This window comes from Rousettus aegyptiacus, unplaced genomic scaffold (assembly GCF_014176215.1).
Source record: "Rousettus aegyptiacus isolate mRouAeg1 unplaced genomic scaffold, mRouAeg1.p scaffold_m13_p_2, whole genome shotgun sequence".
NCBI classification, from domain to species: domain Eukaryota; kingdom Metazoa; phylum Chordata; class Mammalia; order Chiroptera; family Pteropodidae; genus Rousettus; species Rousettus aegyptiacus.
In genome coordinates, this window is record NW_023416295.1 from 8016727 (window position 1) to 8041677 (window position 24951).

The 24951-nt window shown below is 41.8% G+C and overlaps 1 protein-coding gene across 1 annotated transcript; it reads left to right on the forward strand.

The window, feature by feature from the left end:
* The first annotated feature begins 14791 nt into the window (after positions 1-14791).
* LOC107515098 (thiamine transporter 2-like) lies at positions 14792-21625 on the forward strand. The gene is given in 3 exon segments (XM_036237370.1): positions 14792-14938; positions 16646-17472; positions 21427-21625. Coding segments are annotated over 3 exon segments (1173 nt in total).
* Positions 21626-24951: the final 3326 nt, after the last annotated feature.

The window sequence follows — 24951 nt, forward strand, 5'->3', positions numbered from 1 at the left end:
CAGAGGGACATGGGCGTGGTCCAGCCCCCAGCACCCTCATCCCTGTCCCCACGGGTTGCCCCATCCAACGAGACTGCTGGAAACCACGGCAGGCCAGATGGGCGCGCGAAAAGGCCGGGCGCGGCCTGGGGCGAGCGGCTGCTGGAGGACCTGGACCGTTTCTCTCACTCATCGCTGCCGCAGCGACGGGAAAGAAAGGTAGGTACAAATGATGCATTGGTTTACCTGCTTCGTTTCTGATGCCTTCAGCGAATTAATTCAGGTGTTTTACGCAAGGAAGGACTTACCTGGTATTATTGCTCCTGTGCTTTGGATCTCTGCTTACCCTTCAAGAGGCATGTGTGGGTGGACAGTCGGTGACCCCACGGTCCCCAGGGCCGAGAGGCAGGGCCTCTGGCTCAGGAGCCCTGCGCATCCTCCCTGTAATTCTTCCTCGGCGGAATGAATTTGATGGGTGGTCTATGATCGCCATCTGCGCATGACGGTGGCGTTCTGTCATTATACAGGTTGTTCCCATTAAAAAGCAAATTATTAAAAAAAAAAAAAGATTTGTACTTCAAATATACTTTTCTTTAAATCTCAAAGTGTAATCACCGGACTGAAAAAAAAAAAAAAAAAAAAAAAAGCCCCAAAGCCATTAGTTTCCTGCTTAGTAGAGCAAATTAATGACATTCCCACTTACATCAAAAGCAAGGAAAGCGTGACCACTATTATTTTTATTATTTAACTTACTATACCAGAGGTATCAGCCAACACAATTAGACAAGCAAAAAAATGAGAAGTCAAACACTGCAAAGGAGGCAGAACTATTACTATTCCAGAAGCTACAAATAGACACCCAAGATACGCAGCTGGAAATAGAGACAGTACTGTCAAAAGTAAGTGTACAGAAAGGAATCGCTTTCACGATCCAAGAACCATTCACTGAAAGACGCCATTTATGGTAGGAAAAGAAATGCAAAAATAATTGGATTTAATTTATTTAATAATATAATAATATGAATTATATAATATAATAAATATAAATTATATAATAAATATATAATAAATATAAATATAATAATATAATAAATGTGTAAAAGACCCCATTTACGGTAGGAAAAAAATAATGCAAAAATATTTGCATTTAATTTGTTTAATAATATAATAAATGTGTAAGACATATATGAATGTGCCTGAAAATACTTTTGAAGATGACAAAAATAGTGCCAAAACGTATGGAAAAGCCTACTTTGTTCTTGGTTAGAAAGAAAAATTAAATAAAGACGTCAGGCTTTTTAAATAAATGTATAAGGTAAATCTTATCCCGGAGAAAAAAATACAATATGATTTTTTTTTTCAGATAGTAAGGATGACTTCAAATTTTATTTGGAAAATTAACAAAGAACGATAAATATGTGTGTGTGTGTGTGTGTGTGTGTGTGTATATGCTTTTTTAAAGGAGAAAATGGAAATTCGGAGAAAGGGAAATACACAAACGCCCTCCCCCTCCCCCAACTCTGTTCCCTCTACTGCGCACAAAATGAGAGTCCTGGGCACCACTGTCTTTTCTGTTTCCTTCATGACCGTCCGTTCCCTTTCCTATCTTTCAAAACCATTATAAGCACAAGCGACCTAATCTAAGAATACGCGTGGGCTTCGAGGCCATTCCAGGAAACCCACAGTGCCGCCGGGCAGACGCCTCGCCGCGTGAGCTGCACCTGTGCGTGCAGACAGACACGGTGGCCTGGAGCCAGCCGCGGACGTCTTGCAGGAAACGGGTCAAGAACAGTACGTAAGAGACGTGGCAGACAGAGCGAACCGGCACGTGAACAACAGCAGCAAAGGGAGGCAGGTGTCTGAACTGTAATTTCAAAGACTGAATCGCTTTGGAGATCCTGGAGAGATGCTGGTCGAAGAAAATGATAGGAGGAAAAAAAATACAAACAGCGCCGGAGATAAGGATTACAGTGAAATGTCGTAGAGGAACAAAGCAAGGGTGTGGACTCTTAAAAATTCGCCCCCAGTAGATGTCGCAGGAAGAACATAGTGGCTTTGGAAAAGACCCGTGGTGTGAGACTGAAATAAGCTAGTGAAATAGTAGGCACGTGATGGGTGTCCTTGTCGCTAACCAAATTAGGTGCTGGGAAAGCCCTACGCTTAGCTCCTCCAAGTTTGATAGAAGAGCAGTGACGTCTTCTTAATACAAGGAGGGATCCGTTTTCTCCCGACGCAAAAGTGAGTTTCATGAATCCGTGGGAATGGAACTTTGACCTGGTCCTTCCCATCTGCTGAAGGTGGTGGGTGACGTGTCACGGCATGACTTGTTGCTCAGTCACGATTTGAGGCATGTGTTATGCTCTCTGCCCCATAGACGGGCATTTCAAATGATGGCTGACTGTAGCTGTCCCATTGGAGCAGAGGACAGAGCTCCACATTCACCTGGCTAGTTCCGCTGTCTGCTGGCCAACGCTCCCTCTGCACCAAGTCTCCTCTCCTCTCGCTTTCAAGACCACGAAGGTAAGCCCAGACCAGCTTGGCTCACCTGCCGTGGGAAGCAGGTGATGAAAGACATCCTTCTGGTTTTTGCTTCAGACATTGATTTCACCAAATATGAAACTCCTCTTGTTTGATCATAAAGGGGGAAAATAAAGTATGGAAAAGTATTTATTCCAGAGGAAAGAAACATTTGTTTGTTTGTTTGTTTGTCTGTCTGTCTGTTCGTGTGTGTGTTTGTTTGTTTCATATCAGAACAGAGAGAGCAACGGCAAAACAGTAATTCGCGTGGAATTCTCATCTCTGTTCCTCATGGGTCTGTGAAGCAGTAGATCCTTCGCATGAGTCAAGCAATAATTAAAATGTCAGTGACTTTTATAATTTGCCTCTGGTTGGGGAGAGGCAGCGACATTTGCTCAAAATGGTATACCATTCGGTGTAACGATAAAGGCAAAGCATTTTGAAGCAACCTCCAGACTCTGTCAATGACAGTGGCAGGCTGGGACAGGGGGTCCTGGAGGAAGGGAAAAGAAGAGGCTTGTCCGGGCCTCACAGTAGGGCTGCCTCTCAGTGCTGGAGCTCCTCCCCTTCCATCCGAACTGTCAGTTCAGGCGTCTTTACAGATGGAGATTAAGTGTCTATCGCTAAAAGCCTGACAACTGGTAGATGTCACTAGCAGTAAATAGTACAGAATCACGTTGGCCTAAGGAACAACTTTCGGGGGTGTAGACTCTTCAGAGAGGTTCTGCAAGTGTCCATTGAACTAATTACAAGAATGAATGCTCTATTTATGATCAGTTGGGGTAATACATGACTGTTTAAGGACACTCATCATTTTTGTTGGCAATCTTCAGTCATACACCATACAGGTTCAACCTTTGGGGGTAGCCAGCAAGGGCAAAAGAAGTAAATAAGACCATAGAACAACTTGTGAGGAATGATGGAAGGGACTGAGACTGTCATGTCCCAGCCCAACAGGTAGGAGAAGAATAATCCAGGATTTACATGTGTCCAGAACTAGATTCTAAAACATATGACCTGGGACAGACCACACTGTCTCTTCTTGAATGTCTGCTTTCTCATCCACCGGATGGAGACAATATCTACTTTGCAAACTTTTCAAAGAATCAGAAACAAAGCATGGAAATCACATAGTATAACTGTCTGCCCAAGGAGGAATTGGGTTAAAAATGGCAGCTACCAGCAGCGTGTATTTTAACGTGCTAATTGATACTATGTGTTAGGAAGAATTGATTTAATTTTGGTGGAGAATTGCATACTTGGAGTGTATGTAAACTGAGCACTCAGGAAGTCAGGAAATGCAGGCAGACAGGGGCGACCAGAAATGAGCGAGGCTGCTAGAGGTCATGTTTATAGGCGGTTATTAAAATTAAAAAGTTATTAGAAGAAGATGTATTTTATTACCTACTTTCAGGGCATAGAGAAGTAATAAAAATCTCTTGTAGGCTGAAAATTGCCAGATATGTGTGTGCATATTTGTTTTAACGATCCCACTTTGTGTGGTATGCAGACCTGTCACTCAAGTGGTCCCTTTTTGGAAAAGCAATCTGGGCAGGGGTGCCAGAGTGGTCCCCAGCTTGGGCGTAGAGGGTGAGGAAGGGCGTAGCAGGATGTCCGTGAAGGATGGGAGAAAGCCCTAAGAAAAAAGTCTCACCTCCTCCCTTCGTCAATGGCCACTGTGGCACATACCTCGGGGAGTTGCCTCTGGAGACCTGAGTCGGGGGAGAGGATGAAATGCAGTTCTCCTCAGTCCACTGCCTTTAACCGTGACCGCACCATCAGTAACACCAGTGCTGCTTAAATGTGCAGATTCTTGGGCCTCAGACCTGAGGTAGTCAATCAGAAGGTGTAGAGATGAGGCCAGGACATTTGTATTTTTACAATGTTTCTTAAGTGACCATGATGCTAAAAGCTATTCATTGTAGTCTTGGTGAATGGCCTGAGTGAGAGAGGAGCAGAGGGTGAGGCAGGCATGTAAGTGAACAAATTGGGACGGTGACCCAAACATTGGAAGAAGAAAGGTGGAGCTGGTGGCACATTTGAGAGGCAGGGTTTCAAGCCCAGAAGCCTCTCCAGCAGCTCTCAGAGCTGAGGTTGAAGGTCAAAGACAATAAGGATGCTTCTTACCAAGAAGTCCTGTAATGATTGTTGAGAAACTCGGGTCTTCCCTGTAAGTCCAGAATCTGGCCTCGCTGCCCATCCTTCTAAAAATAAAGGTCTCTGGCTCAGGTCTGAGTAAATGGCCTTCTTGTCATTTCCCCCTGGCAAAAGCACCTGCTTTAGACACAGTGAAAATAGGTAGGAATCTCAAGAAATACAGCCTAAGGGAGCCCCTAAACATCCCCACAGGTCAGGGATGAGCCTTCGCCACCCTCCAAACACATGATTCATCGTTTTCATCTGCCCAAACCAGGTCTGGACCACAGGACATCGCTATCCTTCCTGCTCACGAGGGCAGGTAAACAGTTGCTAGTTATAAAATGGAAAGAAGAAAAAGAGAAGGGGGAGAGTAGGAACCCAAACGATACCGAGCAGGAACAGACCCTGTGCTCGGTTCTTTACATGCTCGGAGCTCATTCGATCTTCATGACATTCCTCTGTGGCCTGTATAATGATTTCTAGTCTATCAAATGAGACATTCGGGGCTCGGTAGATTTTTCCATGCATTTAAAAAATATTTGTTAAGCTCATACTCTACCAGACTCTTTTCTAGGCACTGGGGATGTTACTTGCAAACAACAAGAGACTCTATCCTTAATGTCATGGAGCTTGCAGCCTAATGGGGAGCTCAGTGATTAATTTAATAGGCACAATAATGAACGTAAAATCGCCCACCGAAAAACATGCCCGGTAAGACTTGTCTATGAGAGGCATGACGAAGGAATCTGATCTTGACTAGGGAGTTAAGGAAAACATCTCTAGGGAAGCTGGGAGCTGAAGGATGAACAGTAAACAGCCAGGGTAAAGGGCGAGGGGGACTGTGCGATCAGCTGAAACGGCTTGTGCAAAGGTCCTGTGGCAGAAGGAAGACGGTGTGCTCGAGGCCCTGAAAGATGATCAGTGTGGCAAAAATCCAACATGATATAAAAGAGTAAGAGGCTCAAGGTCACACTGTGGGGGGCAGGGTTTGGGTGGAACAAGGGGAAGAATGTACAAGGCCTTGTAGGCCATGGCGAGGAGACTGAGAACCTGTTAGAGGATGTTTAAGCAAAACATTATAATTATTTTTGCATGTGAAAAAGATTATGCTGGCTACAGAATTAGAAAGAGGGCCAGAGGACTTGTGGAAAAAACAGTTAGTTGGCATTTATCCAGACTAAAGATAATGGTGCTAATAACATTAAAGTATTAGAAGTAAAAATAAATAGAGAAAGGAACCTATCTGAGAGCTATTGAAGGTAAACTTGATAGAATAAAGTTTATTCTATCAAGTGGAGATAAATTGAATATAATTACGGGAGAGGAAATTTCTAGATTTCTGGTGGTACCATAATCTTGATAGAGAACAATGAAAGGGGACCGTGCTTGTGGGAAGATCACGGGCTAAGTTTGAATGTGTGGCATTTGAAATCCTCTCGAGTCGTTCAAGTGTATATGTCAAGTGGGCTTTAGACCTACAGGCCAGTGATGACTAAGCAAGAGAGATCAGGAGGTCGGTAGATATCAGCAACTAGACCACTAGAAAGTGGCCTGGTTAAATGAGTTTCAAAGAAATTAACATTGTCGTTTTCTCCCAAGGGGCTGAGAATAATTGTCTCGAGCATCAATGAGAAGCAAGGAAAATATCAACGACCACTTGTAAATGCCAGAGATCATAGCTGGGAAAATGATGAAGCTGGTATTTGAACTTAAGGACCTGAAAAATCCTGGCAGCATATTGTTTTCTTTATTAAGAAGGATTAACTTTCATCTCCCTGCCCCTCAAAATCATATTCCTCCATATTCTTGCCTGATCCTGGCACCTTTTCCTATCCATCTGCTCCTCTGTCCAAGGAGGCCGAGGTCCTCTCCCATTCCCATCAGGTGGGAGATTACATTTTTTTATTTTCTCAAGCCAAATTCAGGGGCCAGAGTGAGAAACGGCAGAGGAATTTCAATATCTCCAGGACAGCAGAAATAGCGGTGGGTCCATACAAGTCATGGAGAATAAAAGACAAAAAGAAAGAAAGAAAGAAAAGAATTCTACCTTGGAGGCGAGCAAAAATCTTTTCATGGTCAGACTAGACATGGGAGATGGAAGAAGAGAGTGGGCTGCCTGGAGAAAATGTACTTGACCCCGGGTCAGGCTCCTCGGTGACTTAGGAGGTAGCTGTTTTATCAGTCACTTATGCAATAAAAGACTTAGAGAACCTGGAAGCGCCCTGCATAGGAGAGCCGCCACCTCCTTCCTGGGAAGCAGAGGTAGATGGAAAACAGTCACCCCAACTTAACCGCTGGCGATTTTCTTTCATCGTTATCATTGCTCTTTACTGACATACTTTGGTTTCCGATTGCTGCTACTGATTAAGTGAGAGCTTTGTTGGTATAGGTGGGATCCGCATTTGCTTTGCCTCGAGGAAGAGGACCACCCACCTTACATGGTCTCCAGAGAAGGCCCACCTTGTGAAAGGTAGAGTGGGTGGTCTGCAATAAGGGGTGATCTGGAAGGTCCTCCCTTCTAACATCCTTGCCCCATTCGAAGCCAAGTTTACTCACTCTCTTCTGGGGAGCAACATCTTTCACAGTGAGCATTATCTCTAACCTCCTTTCAAAGTGAAGTTACCAGAGAACTAATTGATTGTTCCCAACAAGTGTAAATGAGTTTATAGAAACACTTTCATCTCTCACTGTGACCAGGGTCGCTCCAGCTGAGAATACCAGAAGCCAGGAAGTTAACACATCAGTTCTTTAACACATCACATTTCTTGTCAGGCTTCCTTTTTATATCTAAGACCACGTGCATGCGTGCACACACACACACACACACACACACACACACACACACACACACAGCCTTCCACTCCCCACCCCTATAATGTCATGGTCAGTAGAGGATGTGAGGTCTTGTGATTCCACAAGAGAAGATAAAACCCTGTGAGACTCAGCAAGGGAGGGTTCACGCAGAAGAGCAACCTTATCATAAGGTCCCTAACCTAGAAAACATCTGTGAAAGGCTCCGTGCTTCCTTATCTGCTGGCAACTCAATACCATCCCTCCCTCCCCCACCCCCACCACCCCTCACCATCATCACCTTCCAAGTTCTCCTCCCTCCGGCAGGAAGATGCCTGAGACGACCTTTGCCTGAATTTGCTGTGCTGTATGGATGTGGAGCAGTCTGCCCACCGGAGGCATTCCTGTGAGATTTGGAGATGAAAAATTAAAAAGTGGCCAGTATTCTGCAAGGCAGTTATCTTCATCACAGTCAAACCCATGCAGAATTCCTTTTCGGTGAGGCCTTTAGATAAATATAAATACCCATCACCTTAGTAACATTTAAATGAAAACTTCTCGAAGCCCATAAAAATATTCTCTAATATAACCAGAGTATATAAAAATGAAATACCATTAAATTTAAACAATGACTGGAAAGTGTCAGATATTGTACTCTTAAACCCAGAAATGAAAGTGGAAATGTTTCTATAAATTCGTAGTGTTCAGGATATCTGGGTCCCGTTAGAACTGTTTCATAAAACACACCAGTTTTTGCCATGTTCACACACCAAACTTGCAACTGCTTTTGGTTCTGTTTCTCTGGAGAACCCTCTCACTGGCACAATAATCGGTCTTATGTTTTATACTTCGACAGCATTATTCAATTTATCCAAAAATGTTTATTGAGTTCATTTATCCAAAAAAAATGTTAATTTTTCATTAAAACTATAGCAGACACCAACACAGATATAAAAATCCTTTCTTTTATGGCTTTTTTTTTTTTTTTAGAAGGGAGAAGCAGACAAAAACCATTTAAGCGTATTAATGTATAACCAGTGGTGATAAAGCAAGGTAAAGAAATAGAGGCTGACGGGAGGAAGGCCATTTCGGTCAGGGCGGTCGAAGAAGTCCTCTCCGAAAGGGGACTTAGAGCACAGTGTGATGCTATGCAATGACGGGGCATGGCCCGCAGGTGGCTGGAGGAAGAGCATCCCACCCTGGGAGAGGAAGACCTAGGCGCCGAAGAGTGATTTGACTCGCCTGGGTATTGCCAAAATCAATTTACAAGTACGGTAATAACGAAGCTATAAGGAAATGTACACTTTGCTCCTTGAAAACTATAATTCACTTAGAAAGGCCGGTCACCTAAAAGGGTAGAGAACCCTTTTATCATGTCTGTATTTCACAGAACATTAAACTTTAAAAAAGTTAACGTTTGATCTTTTACGAGAACACTTAAGTTTTTAAATAACCACCACACGAGGTGTAACCAACATTCATTACCTAGCTAAAGATATTTATGGGTAACTACGAAAACAAACTGGGAAATTTCATTCCATATGTCAATAAAGATTCATCTGTTCCATTTGTACTTAACAATAATGAAAGTATAGATGCACGGAAATCCAAGCTGGAGTAATTAAAGAAAAAAATTTTAACATGAGATGCATCACGCATTTGGTCCAAGTTATCAGAAATTCACATTAGGTGTCTCAGAATCTATACCAGTTTTCTGGGGTGGCAGTAACAAAATACCACCAAACGGGGATAAAACATCAGAAATGTATTGTCTCACAGGTCTGAAGGTCAGCAGTCCAAAACCAAGGTGTCGGTGGGACCATCGTCCCTCTGACACCTCTAGGGGAAGATCTTCCTGTGCCTCTGTTAGCTTCCGCGAGGGACATTTGGTGTTCCTCGGTTTGTAGACACATTACTCCATTCTCTGCATTTGTTGTCACATGGCCACCTTTTTGCTGTACATCTTCATATCTGTGTCTCTTTTCCTTATAATAAGCATCTCACTTATATTGGATTAAAGGCCCACCCTGCTCCAGTGTGACTTCATTTTAATTAATTTTATCTGTACCAACCTTATTTCCAAATAAGTCTCATTTTGAGGTCCTGTGAGTTAAGACTTTAACATATTTGGTGGGGGAGAGACATAATTCAACCCACAATACTCCATCCTCCAGCCCCGAAATTTGTCTTCCCACATGCAAAATATATTCACCCCATTTCCAACATTCCCAAATCTCTTACCTATTCCAGAATCAGCTCTAAGGCCAAAACCTCATCTAAATATCATCAATTCAAAGTCCCAAATTTCATCACCTAAATCAGTATGGGTGAGACCTGGGTATGCTTCATCCTGGGGTAAAAAACTGTGACTCCAGAGAATGAGATGTGTGCTTACAAAATACAATATTCAGGTGTGGGATAGACTTCCTCGTTTTAAAGGAGAGAAATTTGAAGGGAAAAAAAAATGGGTAATAGGTCCTGAGCAAGCCTTAAAAACTGGCAAGGTGAGTTCCAGTAGATTTCAAGGCCTGAGAATTATCATCTGTGGCTTGATGCTGTACTCTGGGCCTGACAGAATGGCGGCTTACCCCTCTTGGCCCAAAGAGGTTCCATCAGCCCAAGTATCTGCATTTACGGCTCTGCCCTCAGAGTCATTCTTTTTCCATATCCTGATGTCTCTGTCCGTTTTAGCCCAGATGGTAGTGTTTCTGCTGGTATAAAATTCTCAAAAACCTTGTCAGTCTCCCATGTAATTCGCAGAGGTCTCAACCGTCAGACAAGAGGGTCTTTGCTGAAGCTTTCCGGGATAGCCAGTCTCTATTCCTGTCTTCCACTGAGATGGTAGATTAGCTCTTTTCAGCACACACGCCCAATCTCTTTAGCAAATGATTGTCCAGCCACGCACTTAGCCCTGTTTCTAAAGGACAGGCTGAGAATCTTCCAAATTATCAAGTGCTGGCTTCTTTGCATTTTGTCAACCTTTCCTCTATTAATTTCTTACCTTTCACATTTTAAAAAGAGCAGCAAGGAGAAGCCAGGCTATAATTTTCATACTGCTTGGAAGTCTCCAAGTAAAATATTCAAGTTCATTACTTAACAGTTTTATTTTCCTCCCAACGATAGAACATGATTCAACCGTGTTCTTTGCCATTTTATCACAAAGGCCGCCTTGCCTCCAGTGTCCAATGACATCTTTGTTCTTTTCATCTGGACCTCACCAGAAGCACCTTTACCCTTCCTATTTCTAGCTGCATTCTGTCCAGGATGATATAAGCATTCTTTAAGACACAGCTGCTCTCTCTATAACCCTCCTCTCTTCTTTCTTATCTCTCACCAGAATTGCCTTTAATACCCATATTTCTACCAACAATCTCTCCAAGGCATTTCCAGGTTCTTCTATCAAGTATCTCAAAGCTCTTTCAACCTCTACCTGTTATCCAGTTCCAAAGCCACTTCCACACATTTAGGGATTTGTCACAGCGGCTCCCACTTCCCAATCCCAAAACCGGCATCAACAATTCAATCCTCATGACTTCCTGAGTACAGGGAAGCATGTCATTGAAACGAGCTCCTAGTCCTAGCTCATAGCATCCAAAGAGCAAGATGAGTGACGATTGAAAGCAAACTAAAAGGAAATCTGTTCGATCACCAATAAAAATGATGAAGTGACCTCATCAGTGTGTATTAATGAACAATGCCAGCTAGGAAGGTCGGGGCAAGTTTCAGATGGAGAATGTTGGGGTTCAATGCTGGTTTAAGTAATCTGGATAAAAAATACTTTCAATAATCTGTAAGAATACAGAGTTAGAATACAGACATCATGTCCTTTCATTTCTTTGTAAAGTGTGTCTGCTAAGTGTCCACTAATTTAGACTATTTAGAGAAGAACCTAAATGAATTAGTAAAACAACTAAATGGAGAGTATGTGTGTCAATAGCGTGTATTTTGAGCAGGATATAACTAAACTGACTGTTCCTATAGTGGAAGATGGTAAAGATTTGATTAAAGTGTGAATAAGTATGATTTATGATTTTTCTTATTTTAAGTTTTTACTTACATAGGGCTTGCAGACAATGCAATTCCTTAAAAAAGTAGTTTTCCTTGCGACTTAAACTGTAAATTAAATTTTCAATCTCTCCTTATTCTCTTAAAATAAGCTTGGAATTAATTACACATTTTGTCCTGATTGTCAACAATTCAAATTAGCTGGGTCTGGCATTATGAGCTTTTATTTTATCAATAGTCCATCGGTTCTTGTCATTGCATGAGGCACTGGGAATAGACCAGATTCTCAAAGAAAGGCAACAGAAAGGCACTGATACCATGCTAGGCACTGTCCTCAGCCTTCTTCCATTGACCTCATTTACGCCCAAACCCAAAAGTAGATCATTTTTATCTTCTTTTAATCAGTGGGACTCAGAGAGGCCAAGGAATTTGAATAAGGTCAGCTAAGTATGGTTAAGTACAAGAGAGAAAAAAAAAAAAAAAAAGCTGATGGCCCACCTCACAGTAATAGCTGGGAAGTGTATTAAAAGCCCACCCACTCCAGGCAGTGCTCCAGGTCTGACAACAACCAGGGACCCAGGCTGTAGGCTCCCGGGGGCCCAAATCACGCTGGGACAGACCAGCGTTCTGAAACAGAAACCCGCCACTTTCAACCCACCCAGGTAGAATGTGCATTTTACCATAATTAGGAGCAAAGGAGAGCATTTGCTTGGTAACATTTTAACTGATTTTCCAATGACCTTTGAAATAGCAGGTCAAAAAGTAACTAAAAAGTACCACCTTTTTGAAATATTAAAAATTATGCCACTGGGATAACTTGGGGTTGCCAATTCAGTATTTGTCTTTTTCTTTCTTTCTTTCTTTCTTTCTTTCTTTCTTTCTTTCTTTCTTTCTTTCTTTTCTTTCTTTCTTTTTTTTTTTTTTTTTTACCATTATAGCTCTGCCTTTCAATAATGAGTTATGATGAGTTAGCCCATAGAGAATAAAGAGAAAATGGCTTTGGAATTAGCAAAAGAGCTCTGAAAAGGCATGTTTTCTTCTTTCATGTTGAGTTCTTGACTCCCTCCAATTTCAGCAGAGGCCACATAATCAAGGGATCTTGTGCTCCTCTGTTTTCAAACTTCTTCCTAAGGAGCCATTAGTTTCCCAGAAGCGACAAGGAAAAGCCGATGGATGGGTCTGAAAGCTGTGCGGGCAGCAGTCAGCGGATAAAATCAGCACACCACGTTTCTGCAATAAATAAAGACACCAGCAGGGGGCGACCTTGGCACCTAACTGGAATGGTGAGGTCGACCTTCAAGAGGACTGACTGGTTCTTACCCTACTCTTCACGGTGATGCCCATGGATTCCATATTCTAGTTAAACCAACCAAGCCAGCCCTTTTGAGTTCAAGATTCTGCTTTTACAAACTAGCTGCCAACATTAGGGGGGAATCGGAGGTTATTTCCAACACAAAAAAACCTGAATCCATGCTGTCTTTGGAACCAAAGTGGCTGGTCTCAGAAATGCTGAGTGACACTTCATCCTGGCCAGTACCTGGGGCATCGATTCAGGAGGAGGACTTAGGGTTTCCTTGCTACAGCCTTTGTTAGAAACTGTCTGTTTCGACTCTGCATTTGACAATTAGAATCCCAAGAATTATCACTCGCTAACACTTTCACAAACTAAAAGGGATCTGACAGTGAGAATGTTTGAATTTTTATAAAGTACACAGGGGATTCTTTCTGAGGAATAGGAATCTGGTCTGGTTCTTCCTTTAACGGCCCAAAGGACTGATCCTGCTGTGAGCAGCGATCTCACTTGCTGAAATTCACTTAAATCCCAATGGTCCCAGGTTCTAGAACCTGCCTGTGGCTTAAGCATTCCTCACTCCAGCAGAAACCAGAGCAGCAGCAACAAATGCCAACACTGTTTATAAAGATGGCACTTCCCCGATGCATTGCCCTGGAAGCTGGGTGTGGATTCCCCGGGTAGAGGCGAGAAGCTAACCCATGTTAAGCACCTGCAGCAATGATGGCATCTTGCCAGGATGTTTCCATCACTTTGTGATGAGCATTATTAATTTACCTGTGCAGGTGAGGGAAACTGAGGCCCCAGAACATTAAGAAATGTGTCCAGGGTCACATGACTTGAAAGGGATTCAAAATTTGAATTTGCTTAACTACAAAGTTCACGTTCTTCTCACCAGGAAATCCTTTGTTTATTATTCCCAAACTACCTCCTACACGAGGTAAATATTATCATACCTGTCTTACAGATGATAAAACTGAGTTATCAGAGGGGTCCGGTAGCTTGCCCAAGGTCACATGCTTATAAGCGGCAGAGAAGAATTTGTAGCCTTTTGACTGCCCTTGACTGTCATGCCATAATGTCTTGCCAGGGCTGTAAGAAGCGAGAGGGTCAGGAAGCTTCAGGGAAGAAGCTTCTCTAACTGAGTAAGTGAGATTTCTCCAGAAGCTGTTGATTGCCTTTCTAAAGGGTGTCTTTGGCTTCCCTTTAGTCAGCCAGCCCTAAGGCTTATCATCCTGAACATAAGTTCTCATATTTCAATATTAGCAACATAAATGGGAAAAAATAAGAATGGCATCGAAGTTAAATATCAACTCAGAAAAATACTTCCAAGTGTCGTGCTTTAATTTCATCCATAATGTGCTATTGTCTAGATGTCTTGTAATTCTTCTTCTGAAAATAGGTATTAAAAACAAACCAGCTGGGTAGATGACAGTTCAAATTAATTGAGGCTCCTTATGTTAAATCGATGTTCACTTTGATCTTGATAATTTGAAAAAGCAAGGGGTCTATCTGCTTTATAAATCTTTACTCACCATTATAAAATACTCATTGAAATCCATTTCCAGTTCATCGATAGGTAAGTAACACATAACAATACCTACATGTTAATAGGTTTAGGATGGGAGGGTGGGGTGAAGCAGATGTTTGCTTAGCAATTATGTCTTTGAAACTTCTTATTTAAATTCCAGCAATCTTATCTTTTGCCCAAGATTTATGCTGTAGGTGAGATTCCCTGATATTTTTCTACTCTAAAAAACTAATGATGAACATGGCTGACTTACCTAAGTAATGCTTAAGAGGACTTTCTCTTCAGTGACCCCACCATTTCACCCAAGACGAGACTTAACCTCTACTATGGTGTTTTTAAGTAATCATTAATTTTTTCTTCCACCAAAAATCCTAAAAGAAGACTCTTTCACCCAGGATATATTTTTAGAATGAAGGACAGAAGGAACATGAGGAAGAGAATGCAATTTTATAAAAAGAAATCAGTGAGACTGACGACCCGTCTTCTTACTCGCTTTTATTCTTTCTTTTTTTTTCTTTCCTGCAATATTTGATCCACCCATGAATTGTTGTAGAACTTCGCCAAGCCATTCCTGGGTTTTTCCCACATGAATTCTCTGCATCTTTGGATTTTTCTCAATGATGAAACCAGAGCCATTTTTCATACCTTATCTAACAGGACCAGATAAAAATATAAGCCTCAGTGTGGTAAGTTCACTAACGTGCTTAACCTAGACTTAAGTATTTTTAGAACCAATGCCCGAAGCCCTGAGTAGGGCAAACTATCGATACTTCTTACAATCTCAAATATGAGCAAATGGACATCGATGATTTTCATGTATTGGTCGTATAAAAAGGTAAACTCTGCTACGCCAAAAATGATGCGGGTGAAATACAATCTTACTTTATATAATCATTCGGTTGTACAAAAATAATACTCCAGGACTGTATTACATATTATTATGAACCTAAAATAAAGTCATCTCTGGTATGAGTACAAACCTTAAAGGACATCGTGAGTCACAGAAGGAAAAGTTACTGAAAAAGCATGTGGAAAATCCTCTGAAGATTTCCCCCTCTTTGTTCATAAATATTAAGGCTGTTTTTAACTTTCAGTCAGGTCATAGGGTCGAACCCTACGAAGCCTGCTAGTTGGTGCTTTTCGAGGTGTGCTTCATGGACCAGGGTGTGGACACCGCCTGGGAACTTGTCAGGAACGTAAATTCTCAGGCTCCATTCAGATTGATCGATTGATTGATTTTCCAGCTTTATATGTTTAAAATTTTTCTATTAGAGTCGACATTCACGATTCTATTAGTTTCAGGTGTATAGCATAGCAGTTAGACATGCATACAATTTATAAAGTGATCTCCCCTTTTAGTCAAGCACCCGCCTGGCAGGAGACATAGTTATTACAGTATTACCGACTATGTTCCCTAGGCTATACTTTGCATCCCCATGACTATTTCAAAACTACCAATTTGTGCTTCGTCCAGCCCCCGCAACTCGCCCTTCCCTCCGGAGCTCACCAGTTTGTTCTCTGTATCTTCGAGTCTGTTTTCGTTTTCTTTGTTCATTTATTTTGTTCCTTAGATTCCACATATAAGTAAAATCATACGGTGTTTGTCTTTGTCTGACTTATTTCACTTAGCATAATACCTTCCATGTCTATCCATGTTTTTGCACATGGTGAGATTTTATTTTTTTCATGGCTGAGTAAAATTCCATTGTATATATGTACTACCTCGTCTTTATCCAGTCATCTATTGATGGGCACTTAGGTTGCTCAGATTCATTCAATTTAAATGTCTGTTTTTCGACCAGCCTTCCTGGTGAATCTGGTATTTGCCTGTTCGCCCAGATGGTATCTTGGTCTGCACTTTTATCCACTCATGTGGATCGAAGGTGACGATGGTCAGGTCCTTCCGGTCCTAGACATCCTTTTTACCCTTATGGTTCTGACTTTGAAGAAGAGTAAACTATTTTACAAAGTGCTCACAGACAATGGTCGCTGAGCCGCTCTGATTTGCCCGGGACATGCCGCTAACTGTGGAAGCAGACCGTGTGCATTATGGCCCTTTTCCCAGCCTCAATTGCTTATCTAGATCAAATTACAACTTAAAGATGCAAGAAACAGATAACCGAGAGCAGTAGCCGATTTTTCTTTATACTTAGAGGAATGAATCCATGCCGGTCACCTCTGCAGTTTGTTTCCTTGAATTTTGGTTCCTCATCGCTTTCATTGTCTTATCGGAAATCCATGTGAAGTCTCAAACGGTACCCACTTTGGAACGAGCCCAATGACGTGTCCAGGGATTGACACCTGTCGCCTGGATAACGCATATGTCAGAAACAGGGGGTACCTTTCACTTCCTGGCGTTTTTGTCCTCACGCTCTCCCTGTTTAATGTTGCAGCTCACAAAAGACACCTTTCCGGTGGGGACATACTCTTACCCGGTGCTGCTGCTTCCCGTCTTTATCCTCACTGATTACGTCCGCTACAAGCCAGTTCTCATCCTGCAAGGGGTCAGCTTCATCATTACCTGGCTGCTGCTCCTGTTTGGCCAAGGAGTGAGAGCCATGCAGGTGGTGGAATTCTTCTACGGGATAGTCACCGCCACCGAGGTGGCGTACTACGCCTACATATACAGCGCGGTCAGCCCCGAGCACTATCAGGAAGTGAGCGGCTACCGCAGGGGCATCACGCTGGTGGCCTACACGGTGGCCTCGGTGCTGGCCCAACTCTTGGTGTCCCTGGCCAAAATGTCGTACTTCTACCTCAATGTCATATCCCTGGTCTCTGTCTCCACGGCCTTCCTTTTCTCACTTTTTCTACCGATGCCCAAGAGAAGCATGTTTTTTCACGCAACACCCAGCAAAGAAGTACAGAAGCCATCGAGTGCAGATGCAGTGATAGAGGAACCCCGTGAGGGCGGAGTGTCCGGCTGTGACGAAGAGAAGCCCACTTCAGAGACACCCGTCGCTTTGGGGAAGCCGGATGATGGCCAGTTGAGTGGCCCAAAGCCAGAAAATGTGGCTTTGAGAGTCTTCATGCAGTGGTTCCAAGACCTGAAAGAGTGCTACTCCTCAAAGCATCTTTTTTACTGGTCCCTGTGGTGGGCTCTTTCCACAGCACGTTATACTCAGGTTGTGAACTATGTTCAGGTCCTGTGGGAACACGAGGTGCCATCCCGGAGTTCCCCAATATACAACGGGGCAGTAGAAGCCCTTGCAGCGTTTGGGGGTGAATATACACGGTTTTATCCTCTCCGTGCACAGGAAATGTACTCTGTCGATTGTGTTTTGGGATGAACCTGTTGTAGTGATTTCAATGACAAATGCTTTGAAAAGAAAAAGAGCTTTTGTCACAACATTTAAAAGCAGCAGTGAATATAATAGAGAGTTGATAAAGCTATACATGGAAAATAAAGTCTCACCCATCCCTGAGAACGTGAACTGCAAATTGGTGCCCCAGGGGCCAAACGTGGTTAAACAGTGAGAACCTTTTACTCTCCCTAGGCTCTCAGTAACTCTAGCCTTTCAACGTGGTTTGCAAACCATTAATATGTATGTATGTGGGCCGACGATGGCCCACGGGCTATCACAGCTAATAGTTTTTACATTTTTAAGAGATCGTATAGGGAAAAAAGATCTATATATCTATATATCTATATCTATATCTATATCTATATCTATGTCTATGTCTATGTCTATATCTATATCTATATCTATATCTTTATCTATCTATCTATCTATCTATCTATCTATCTATCTATCTATATTAAGGGTTGTAAAACATTAAATCCAGCCAAACAACCCAACAAAAGTAAAGAATATGACTCACAAGGTTAAAATATTAACTGTCTGGCCCTTAACAGAATACAGATCTTGAAATCAATGTAGTAGATTTCTGACCAGCATGTTTAAATTAAAGTTAGAACAGAACAGAATCGAGAGTATATCCGCTTATAAAGATAAGTTCTGTTTTGTGAAAATTCTGTTTACACACACACACATATGTACTGATCGACCTACAGAATATGTTTATTTCTCAGGCTATATTTAAAGAAGTTTGAAAGCTGCTGTTCTAGGGGCTCCCTTATTATTTCAAGGGTCCCAATGGCGATAACTTAAAGATTTGCATCTTTCCTGAGCTATACCTGTAGGGATTTGCCAAAGCTTGTTGCCTTCTGATTAAGACTCTTTTTCACACCCGGCTTCTCCATCCTCGACTATATCCAAACATCCAGTAGAATCACACTACACTCCAACGGGATTCTTGCATCCTTCTGTTCTACCTCCTCTCCACAGCTAAGTAATCGTATTACACCGTATAATTTTTTTCTCTGGCCTTTCGTGCATATTATACGTTCATGCAATTGTCATCAGTAAGAACCAGGGACACAGTAGCCCTTAACGAATAGTAAGCGTTGGTTTCAGCGGAGATGGCGGCAGATGGCAGAACATTACCCAACGGCGGAGGGCGAGGTGGGAGCGGCAGGCCCTATAAGAGGACGTGTGTGAGCCTGAGTGTTTATTGCTTTTCCTCGAGTTGGCTGATGAGTGTCTGTTTCATCCTATTTGCCTACAGATGGATTCCGACAGTGCGTTTTGTCCAGTGGGAAAGAAGCAGGGAGACTGAGCGATCTAGAGAAGCCTCGTCTCTGGGGCATGGATGGCTCCCAGCCGCCGCTGCGAGATTCGCCCATCGGGCCCCCCCCCCCCGGGGCTTTCTGTTTTGTCAACGCCCCCTCCCCACTGAGCAGCACCAGTGGTGCGGGGGGTTTCAGATACTTGTCCATGCCCTTCTCCTTTCCCTGGGACATATCTTGTGACATGTGAAGCACTTTTCCAAAGGGAGTGAGGTACCGAGGGGGGAGGGAGGGGGTTGGTGCAAGAGTTAGTGCTCTGGAATCGAAGGCCCGAGCCCTCAGGCCACAGTCCGGAGCCCACAGCCCACAGCCCAGAGCCCAGAGCCCACAGCCCACAGCCTGGAGCCCACAGTCCACAGCTCGGAGCCCACAGCCTGGAGCCTGGAGCCTACAACCCACAGCCCAGAGCCCACAGCCCACACCCTGGAGCCCACAGTCCACAGCCCAGAGCTCACAGCCTAGAGCCTGAAGCCCACAACCCACAGCCCACAGCCCACAACCCACAGCCCAGAGCCCACAGCCCACAGTCCACAGCCCACAGCCCACAGTCTGGAGCCCACAACCCACAGCCTGGAGCCCGGAGCCCGGAGCCGTCTTTGAAGTGAACCCAACAATGCCCTTGGATTTTCCCGACATAATGGAGCTTCCACATCAAATATGACTTTGAAGATATTTATTTGTGAAGCTGGGGTGTGCCACACCCACATGTTTATCGAACAGCCTGGGGTCTATTGTTGAGCTGACATTCTTCTCACGTGCTTTCTGAAAATTCCAGTTTGACTTCAAGAAAACTATTCCAGGATTTGGTTCACCTCATATTCACTATTTCCTCTGTAGGAACTTGCTCCTGGCGAGAAGGGATACAGTCCTCTTCTCTTCAGACAATGCGCCCTTACTTAGGGCATGTGTAGAAAAGGTAAACTTTCCATAAAAGTCATTTTTTAAAAGCTCTTTAAACACAAATAGTCCCTAGTCTCCTTGTGATAGCAAGGTCCCTAATTATTGTCAGATTTTTTTGGCAGAGCCAGGTGACGTAGGATTGACCCAAGGCCTCACGTATATTAAACCATGTCATTAGGAAAGAAAGCTGAGGATACTAAGAAACCTGACAATTAACTACCTAATTCACAGCATATTGTAGAAACACATTTTAAGGACATCCAAGTAATGCACATTATGAAACAAATTTCTTCTGGGGAGGTGTCTTGTGGCTACATACATCTTCAAGCACTTGGTTTGTTGGGTCAGGGTTTCTCATCCTCAGCAAAACTGACATTTTGGGCAGGGTAATTCTGCTGATGGGGGGCTGTTCTGTGTATTGGAGGATGTTCAGCCGCATTACTGGCCTCTAACCCACTGGATCCCATGAGCACACCCCTCCTCCCCCAGCCATGACAGCCCAAGATGTCTGTAAACAGAGCCACTGGCTTAGAGTTAGGTTAAATTTGTATTAAGGTCAGAGCTTTTACAATCCTTATTGCACTCCATTAAAACTATGTTTATTTTTCAAATTTCCCTACCAGGCTGTATTATGTTTGAGAATGGGGAGTCAACATTTACCACCATACTTTCCCACAGAGGAGCTCAAAAGTGCTTGGTACATGAATCATGGAAGGAAGGAAGGAAAAAAGAAAAGAAGGAAGGAAGGAAGGAAGGAAGGAAGGAAGGAAGGAAGGAAGGAAGGAAGGAAGGAAGGAAGGAAAAACAGACACAAAGGCAAAGAGAGGCCATTCTTGCTCAAGCATCAGTCACGTGGCATGGAGAGAGTGTGGGAGAAAGCTTGGCATTCAAGTGGAAGAACTGGCCCTTCGCTTCACCGCTGAGGGATCTCAGTTGCCCATTTCTTGCCTTCTGTATTGTCTTGATCAAACATTAATCAGCTCCTCTCTTTCCATCAGGCCCCTACACCCCGCTTGCCCCAACCCTGAGCAAACACATAGAGAAAAAAATATACATATAGACTCCGCCCCACCTTATCGGCTTCTCCTGGGAACTAGCTGACCACAGAGGGACCCTCTCCTGTCTGACTCTACTGGTCATTTCCCCTTGTTTGTCCAGCTTCCCCTCCAAAGATTGGGCTCATCTCTATTTGTTCTATAGCAAAGGATTATCCTATGAAAAGAAAATCCTTTTACTGTTTGATTTTAAGACAGTTCCAGATTTCAGTGACGGGAGCATTCTCCCCATTGCAATCGTCTTTCTTATTTAAAAAAAAAAAAAAAAATCCTCTTTCTGAGCTGGAGTTTTAGCTTCCGCAAAGAGAAGAGGACAGAAAAATGGCCTCTCTGGGTGCTTTCTGGTCTATGATTTATGGAAACCCCATCTCAGTGGGTCTATTTCAAACTTTAAGGAAAAAAGATATGTACAATTCACAGAGCTGGAGCAAGTGATTTTTTTATTCAATTAAAGGTCACAGTAAGGCGATACCTTTCTCCAGAGCCTGGAAGCGTCTCAGTGGTCCCGCAGGTGGATTTGAACACACAGTGTGCCATGCCATGATGCACAGAACGTCACAATGTCATACACGTCGATTCCTTTGTTGTCGGGCGCTCTGACAGCGTTCACCGTGGGCCACGTGAAAGTCACCCGGGACCTTCTGAGGGGGCTGGCCCTGGGCATCTTCTCAGTGGCTGATGCAGGCTCCCTATTTCTCATGCATTTCACAGCTAACATTCGGGTGTGCTATGCTGGCCTTTGGATATTCAAGTCAAGTTACACGCTTCTCATAACCATAGCAGTGTGAGTAATTATCGTTTCTTCTTATGCTATCTAAATCTGAAACAACAATAATGTGTTTCTCTATTTATTCTTTGAGTTCTTCTGAAGAGCATTTTACAATATTATATTTAATGCTTTATATAAGAGGCAATGCAACTATATCCTGGTTTTGACCAACCTTCTCTTGGGAATTGACTAAGGTTATTAATCAAGCAAAAACATTCCAAGTCCTCAAAATTAATGAACGGTGATATACTTTTATGTTTTTATTTGGAGAGATCTTTTACATTTTATGTATTTAACAGAGCAATTTTGTGGATTTCATTTTTTCTGTCCTAGTCTTATTTTTATTGTGGTAAGAACGCGTAACACAAAATCTGCCCTTTTAACTGTTTAATGCAGTGCACCGTTATCTATAGGGACAACATTGTGCATCAAATCTCTAGAACTTAATTATCTTGCATAACTGACATTTTATACACATCCATTAGCAAGTCCTCATTTTCTCCTCCAACCAGTCCCTGGGAAGCACCATTCTATTCTTTGCTTCTGTGAGTTTATTTTAAATAATTCATAAAAATGATATCATGCGGTTTTTGTCTGTGACTGGCTTATTTCACCCAGCATAATGTCCTTAATGTTCACCCACGTTATCTATTTTGCAGGATTTCCTTCTTTTTAAAAGCTGAATAATATTTGATCGTATATCTATACCACTTTTTCTTTATCCATTAATCTGTCAAAGGACATTTAGGTTTTTCTTCATCTTACCTGTTGCGAATATTGCTATATTGAACAAAAGAGTGATAAGATCTTTTCAAGATCCCGATTTCAATTATTTTGGATAAATATACAGAAGTGAGAATTTCCGGATCATCCGGTAGTTCTAGTTTTAATTTTTTGAGGAACTGCCATGTTGGCTTCCACAATAGCTACACCATTTTTGCATTCCTCTGACGGCATTCCAGGATTCCAATTTCTCCACCTCGATTTCATTTTATCCTGCAACACAATACGATGTAATTCTATCTAATGTCGATCAAGTTTAGTTTTCACTCCCAGTTTTCCCTACCTGCTTGAATAATCCTAGCGTATCCTTTTCTTTTACAAACAACTTGGCAAATGTTCCCAGAGCAGTTATAGATGTGAAGCTGAGCTATCAAATTACATATGAAAATACTAAATGCTGTATCATGCAGTAGTTTTAGCGAATAAAGTGTTTGATGAGGAATCATTTAAAAGGACAGAAGATGAGCTGAGGCAGAGGTGGATGTCTCCTAGGGAACTCTTGAAGGGATTAGGGAGGGAGATGTTTCTTCTCATTTCCTGTGTGATGATGTGTTTCATTATAATTAGCAAGTTGATCAGAGATAAGGCAATGACTGAATATATTTTCCTTGACCTAATACTCTTGGCTGCATAATCTTTGGTATGTTTTTTGGCCTTAAAGATTTTCTCAGGTGTACTAACACGTGTATTACAGGGGCCCAGAAGAAGAGGTAGGATAAAGAGAAAGAAAACATATTTTTTGAAGTGGCCAAAAACTTTCTAGATCTGTCAAAAACATTAACTTACATATCCAAGAACTCATAGACATTAATTTAAAACATCAATTTACACACCCAAGAAACTCATCCATGAACTCCACGTAATTTACGGTTGGGTTTAAGTCTACCAATGTGTTATTTGTTTACTATCTGACCCTTCTGTTCATTTGTATTTATTTGTCTTTTTGAGATAATCGAGCTTCTTTTATTTCATTTTTATTTCCTCTATTGGTAATTTTTTGGCTATAAGCTTTCGTTTTACGATTTTAGCGGGATTAGATTTTGAACTTATCAGTTTACCTTAAATTACTATTCCACCACTTTATGTACAAGCAGAGCAAGATAATTCCATTTACTCACTGTTTTGTATATTTCACTCCTATAGTTGTTGTAGATCCTATAATATATTATTATATTTATTTAAATATAATTTATCATATTTGTTATATTATTATTATATTGTTATATTTGCTTTAAACAAAAAAATTTTTGTTTAAAAAGTTATGACAAGAAGAAATAATCTTTTATATTTACTCCTATATTTAGCATTCCCAGTAGTTTTCATTCCTTTCTATAGATCCAGGTTTCCATCTGATTCTCTTTCACTTAAAAACTTATTTTAACGTTTCTTGTAGTGTAAACCTCCTGGTGACAATCAAATTTTATTTATCTGATTTTTTAAGCATATTTTGGTGGATTAGAATTCTAGATTGATTTTTTTTTTTTTTTTTTTTTTTTGCATCTTAAAGATTTGTTATTCCATTGTCTTATGGCTGGCATCAAGAAGTTAACTGTCATTCTCATTGCTGTTCCCCTAAATGTGATACTTTTTTTTTCTTTTGGCTGTTTTTAAGACTTTCTGGTTGTATTCGACTTTCAGCAATTTGGCTATATTTATGATTTCTTTATGAAAAAGTATAATTTTTAGCTCACCCTGTTTGTTCTTATTTTTATTGTTGTTTCTGTCCTTCAACCTCTAACAAGAAATAGACCACTATCTACCCCTTTCATTTTAAATATTTGGGGGTTTTTTAGCAGCCTCACTCTTGGTTAGGAAAAATAACTCAAGCTAAATGAAATCAGTTTAACTTTAATGCTTAATGGTTATGCTTAGGAGGTGGGAGAACCTGGAAGTTGGTAAAATAATTTTTCAGAGTTATTTGTACTTTTCCCTAACTATGGCTTCCACATAGTGAAAAGGTAAATGTATGTTATTCTTGAATATTTCCGAACAGATTGGTTCACAGCCATCTTGCATTTCTATTGCAATACCGTGTAGCAAGACATCATTCTACAAACAAAGCAATAGGAAAATTTGAAAAATTGAAAGAACTAACTGTCAGAATGTGATATGGTTTAGTAAAGCACAAACAAATAATATGTCTTGATGTATTAAAAAAAAGTCTCAGAGTGCTTTATCATAGACGAGAAAAGTAAAGGGGTAAGCCACGTGAACAGTGAGGATGCTGAGATTCTGAGAGACAGTGGAGGTGGGATTTATAAACTGCCTGTTCGGATTTTCCCAGGGAGTAGTTTAGAACTTCTTACCTGAGGCCCCACAATTATCTTTTATCTAATTTGTCAATTCAGTCAGATATTTAGTAAGTTTAGTAAAGAGAAAATTATTTTCGACAGTTAATTTTGGTTACATTTTAAAAATCATATCTAATTCCTGGACAGGACTAAACAAACCTAGTATCTTAATGTCAGGAGATACACGCACAGTAGGGCAAGAAGAGAACTCGACCTCACTGCTGTGTGAAATTTGGTGTTAAATGAAATTATCGTTCACATATCGAACAAA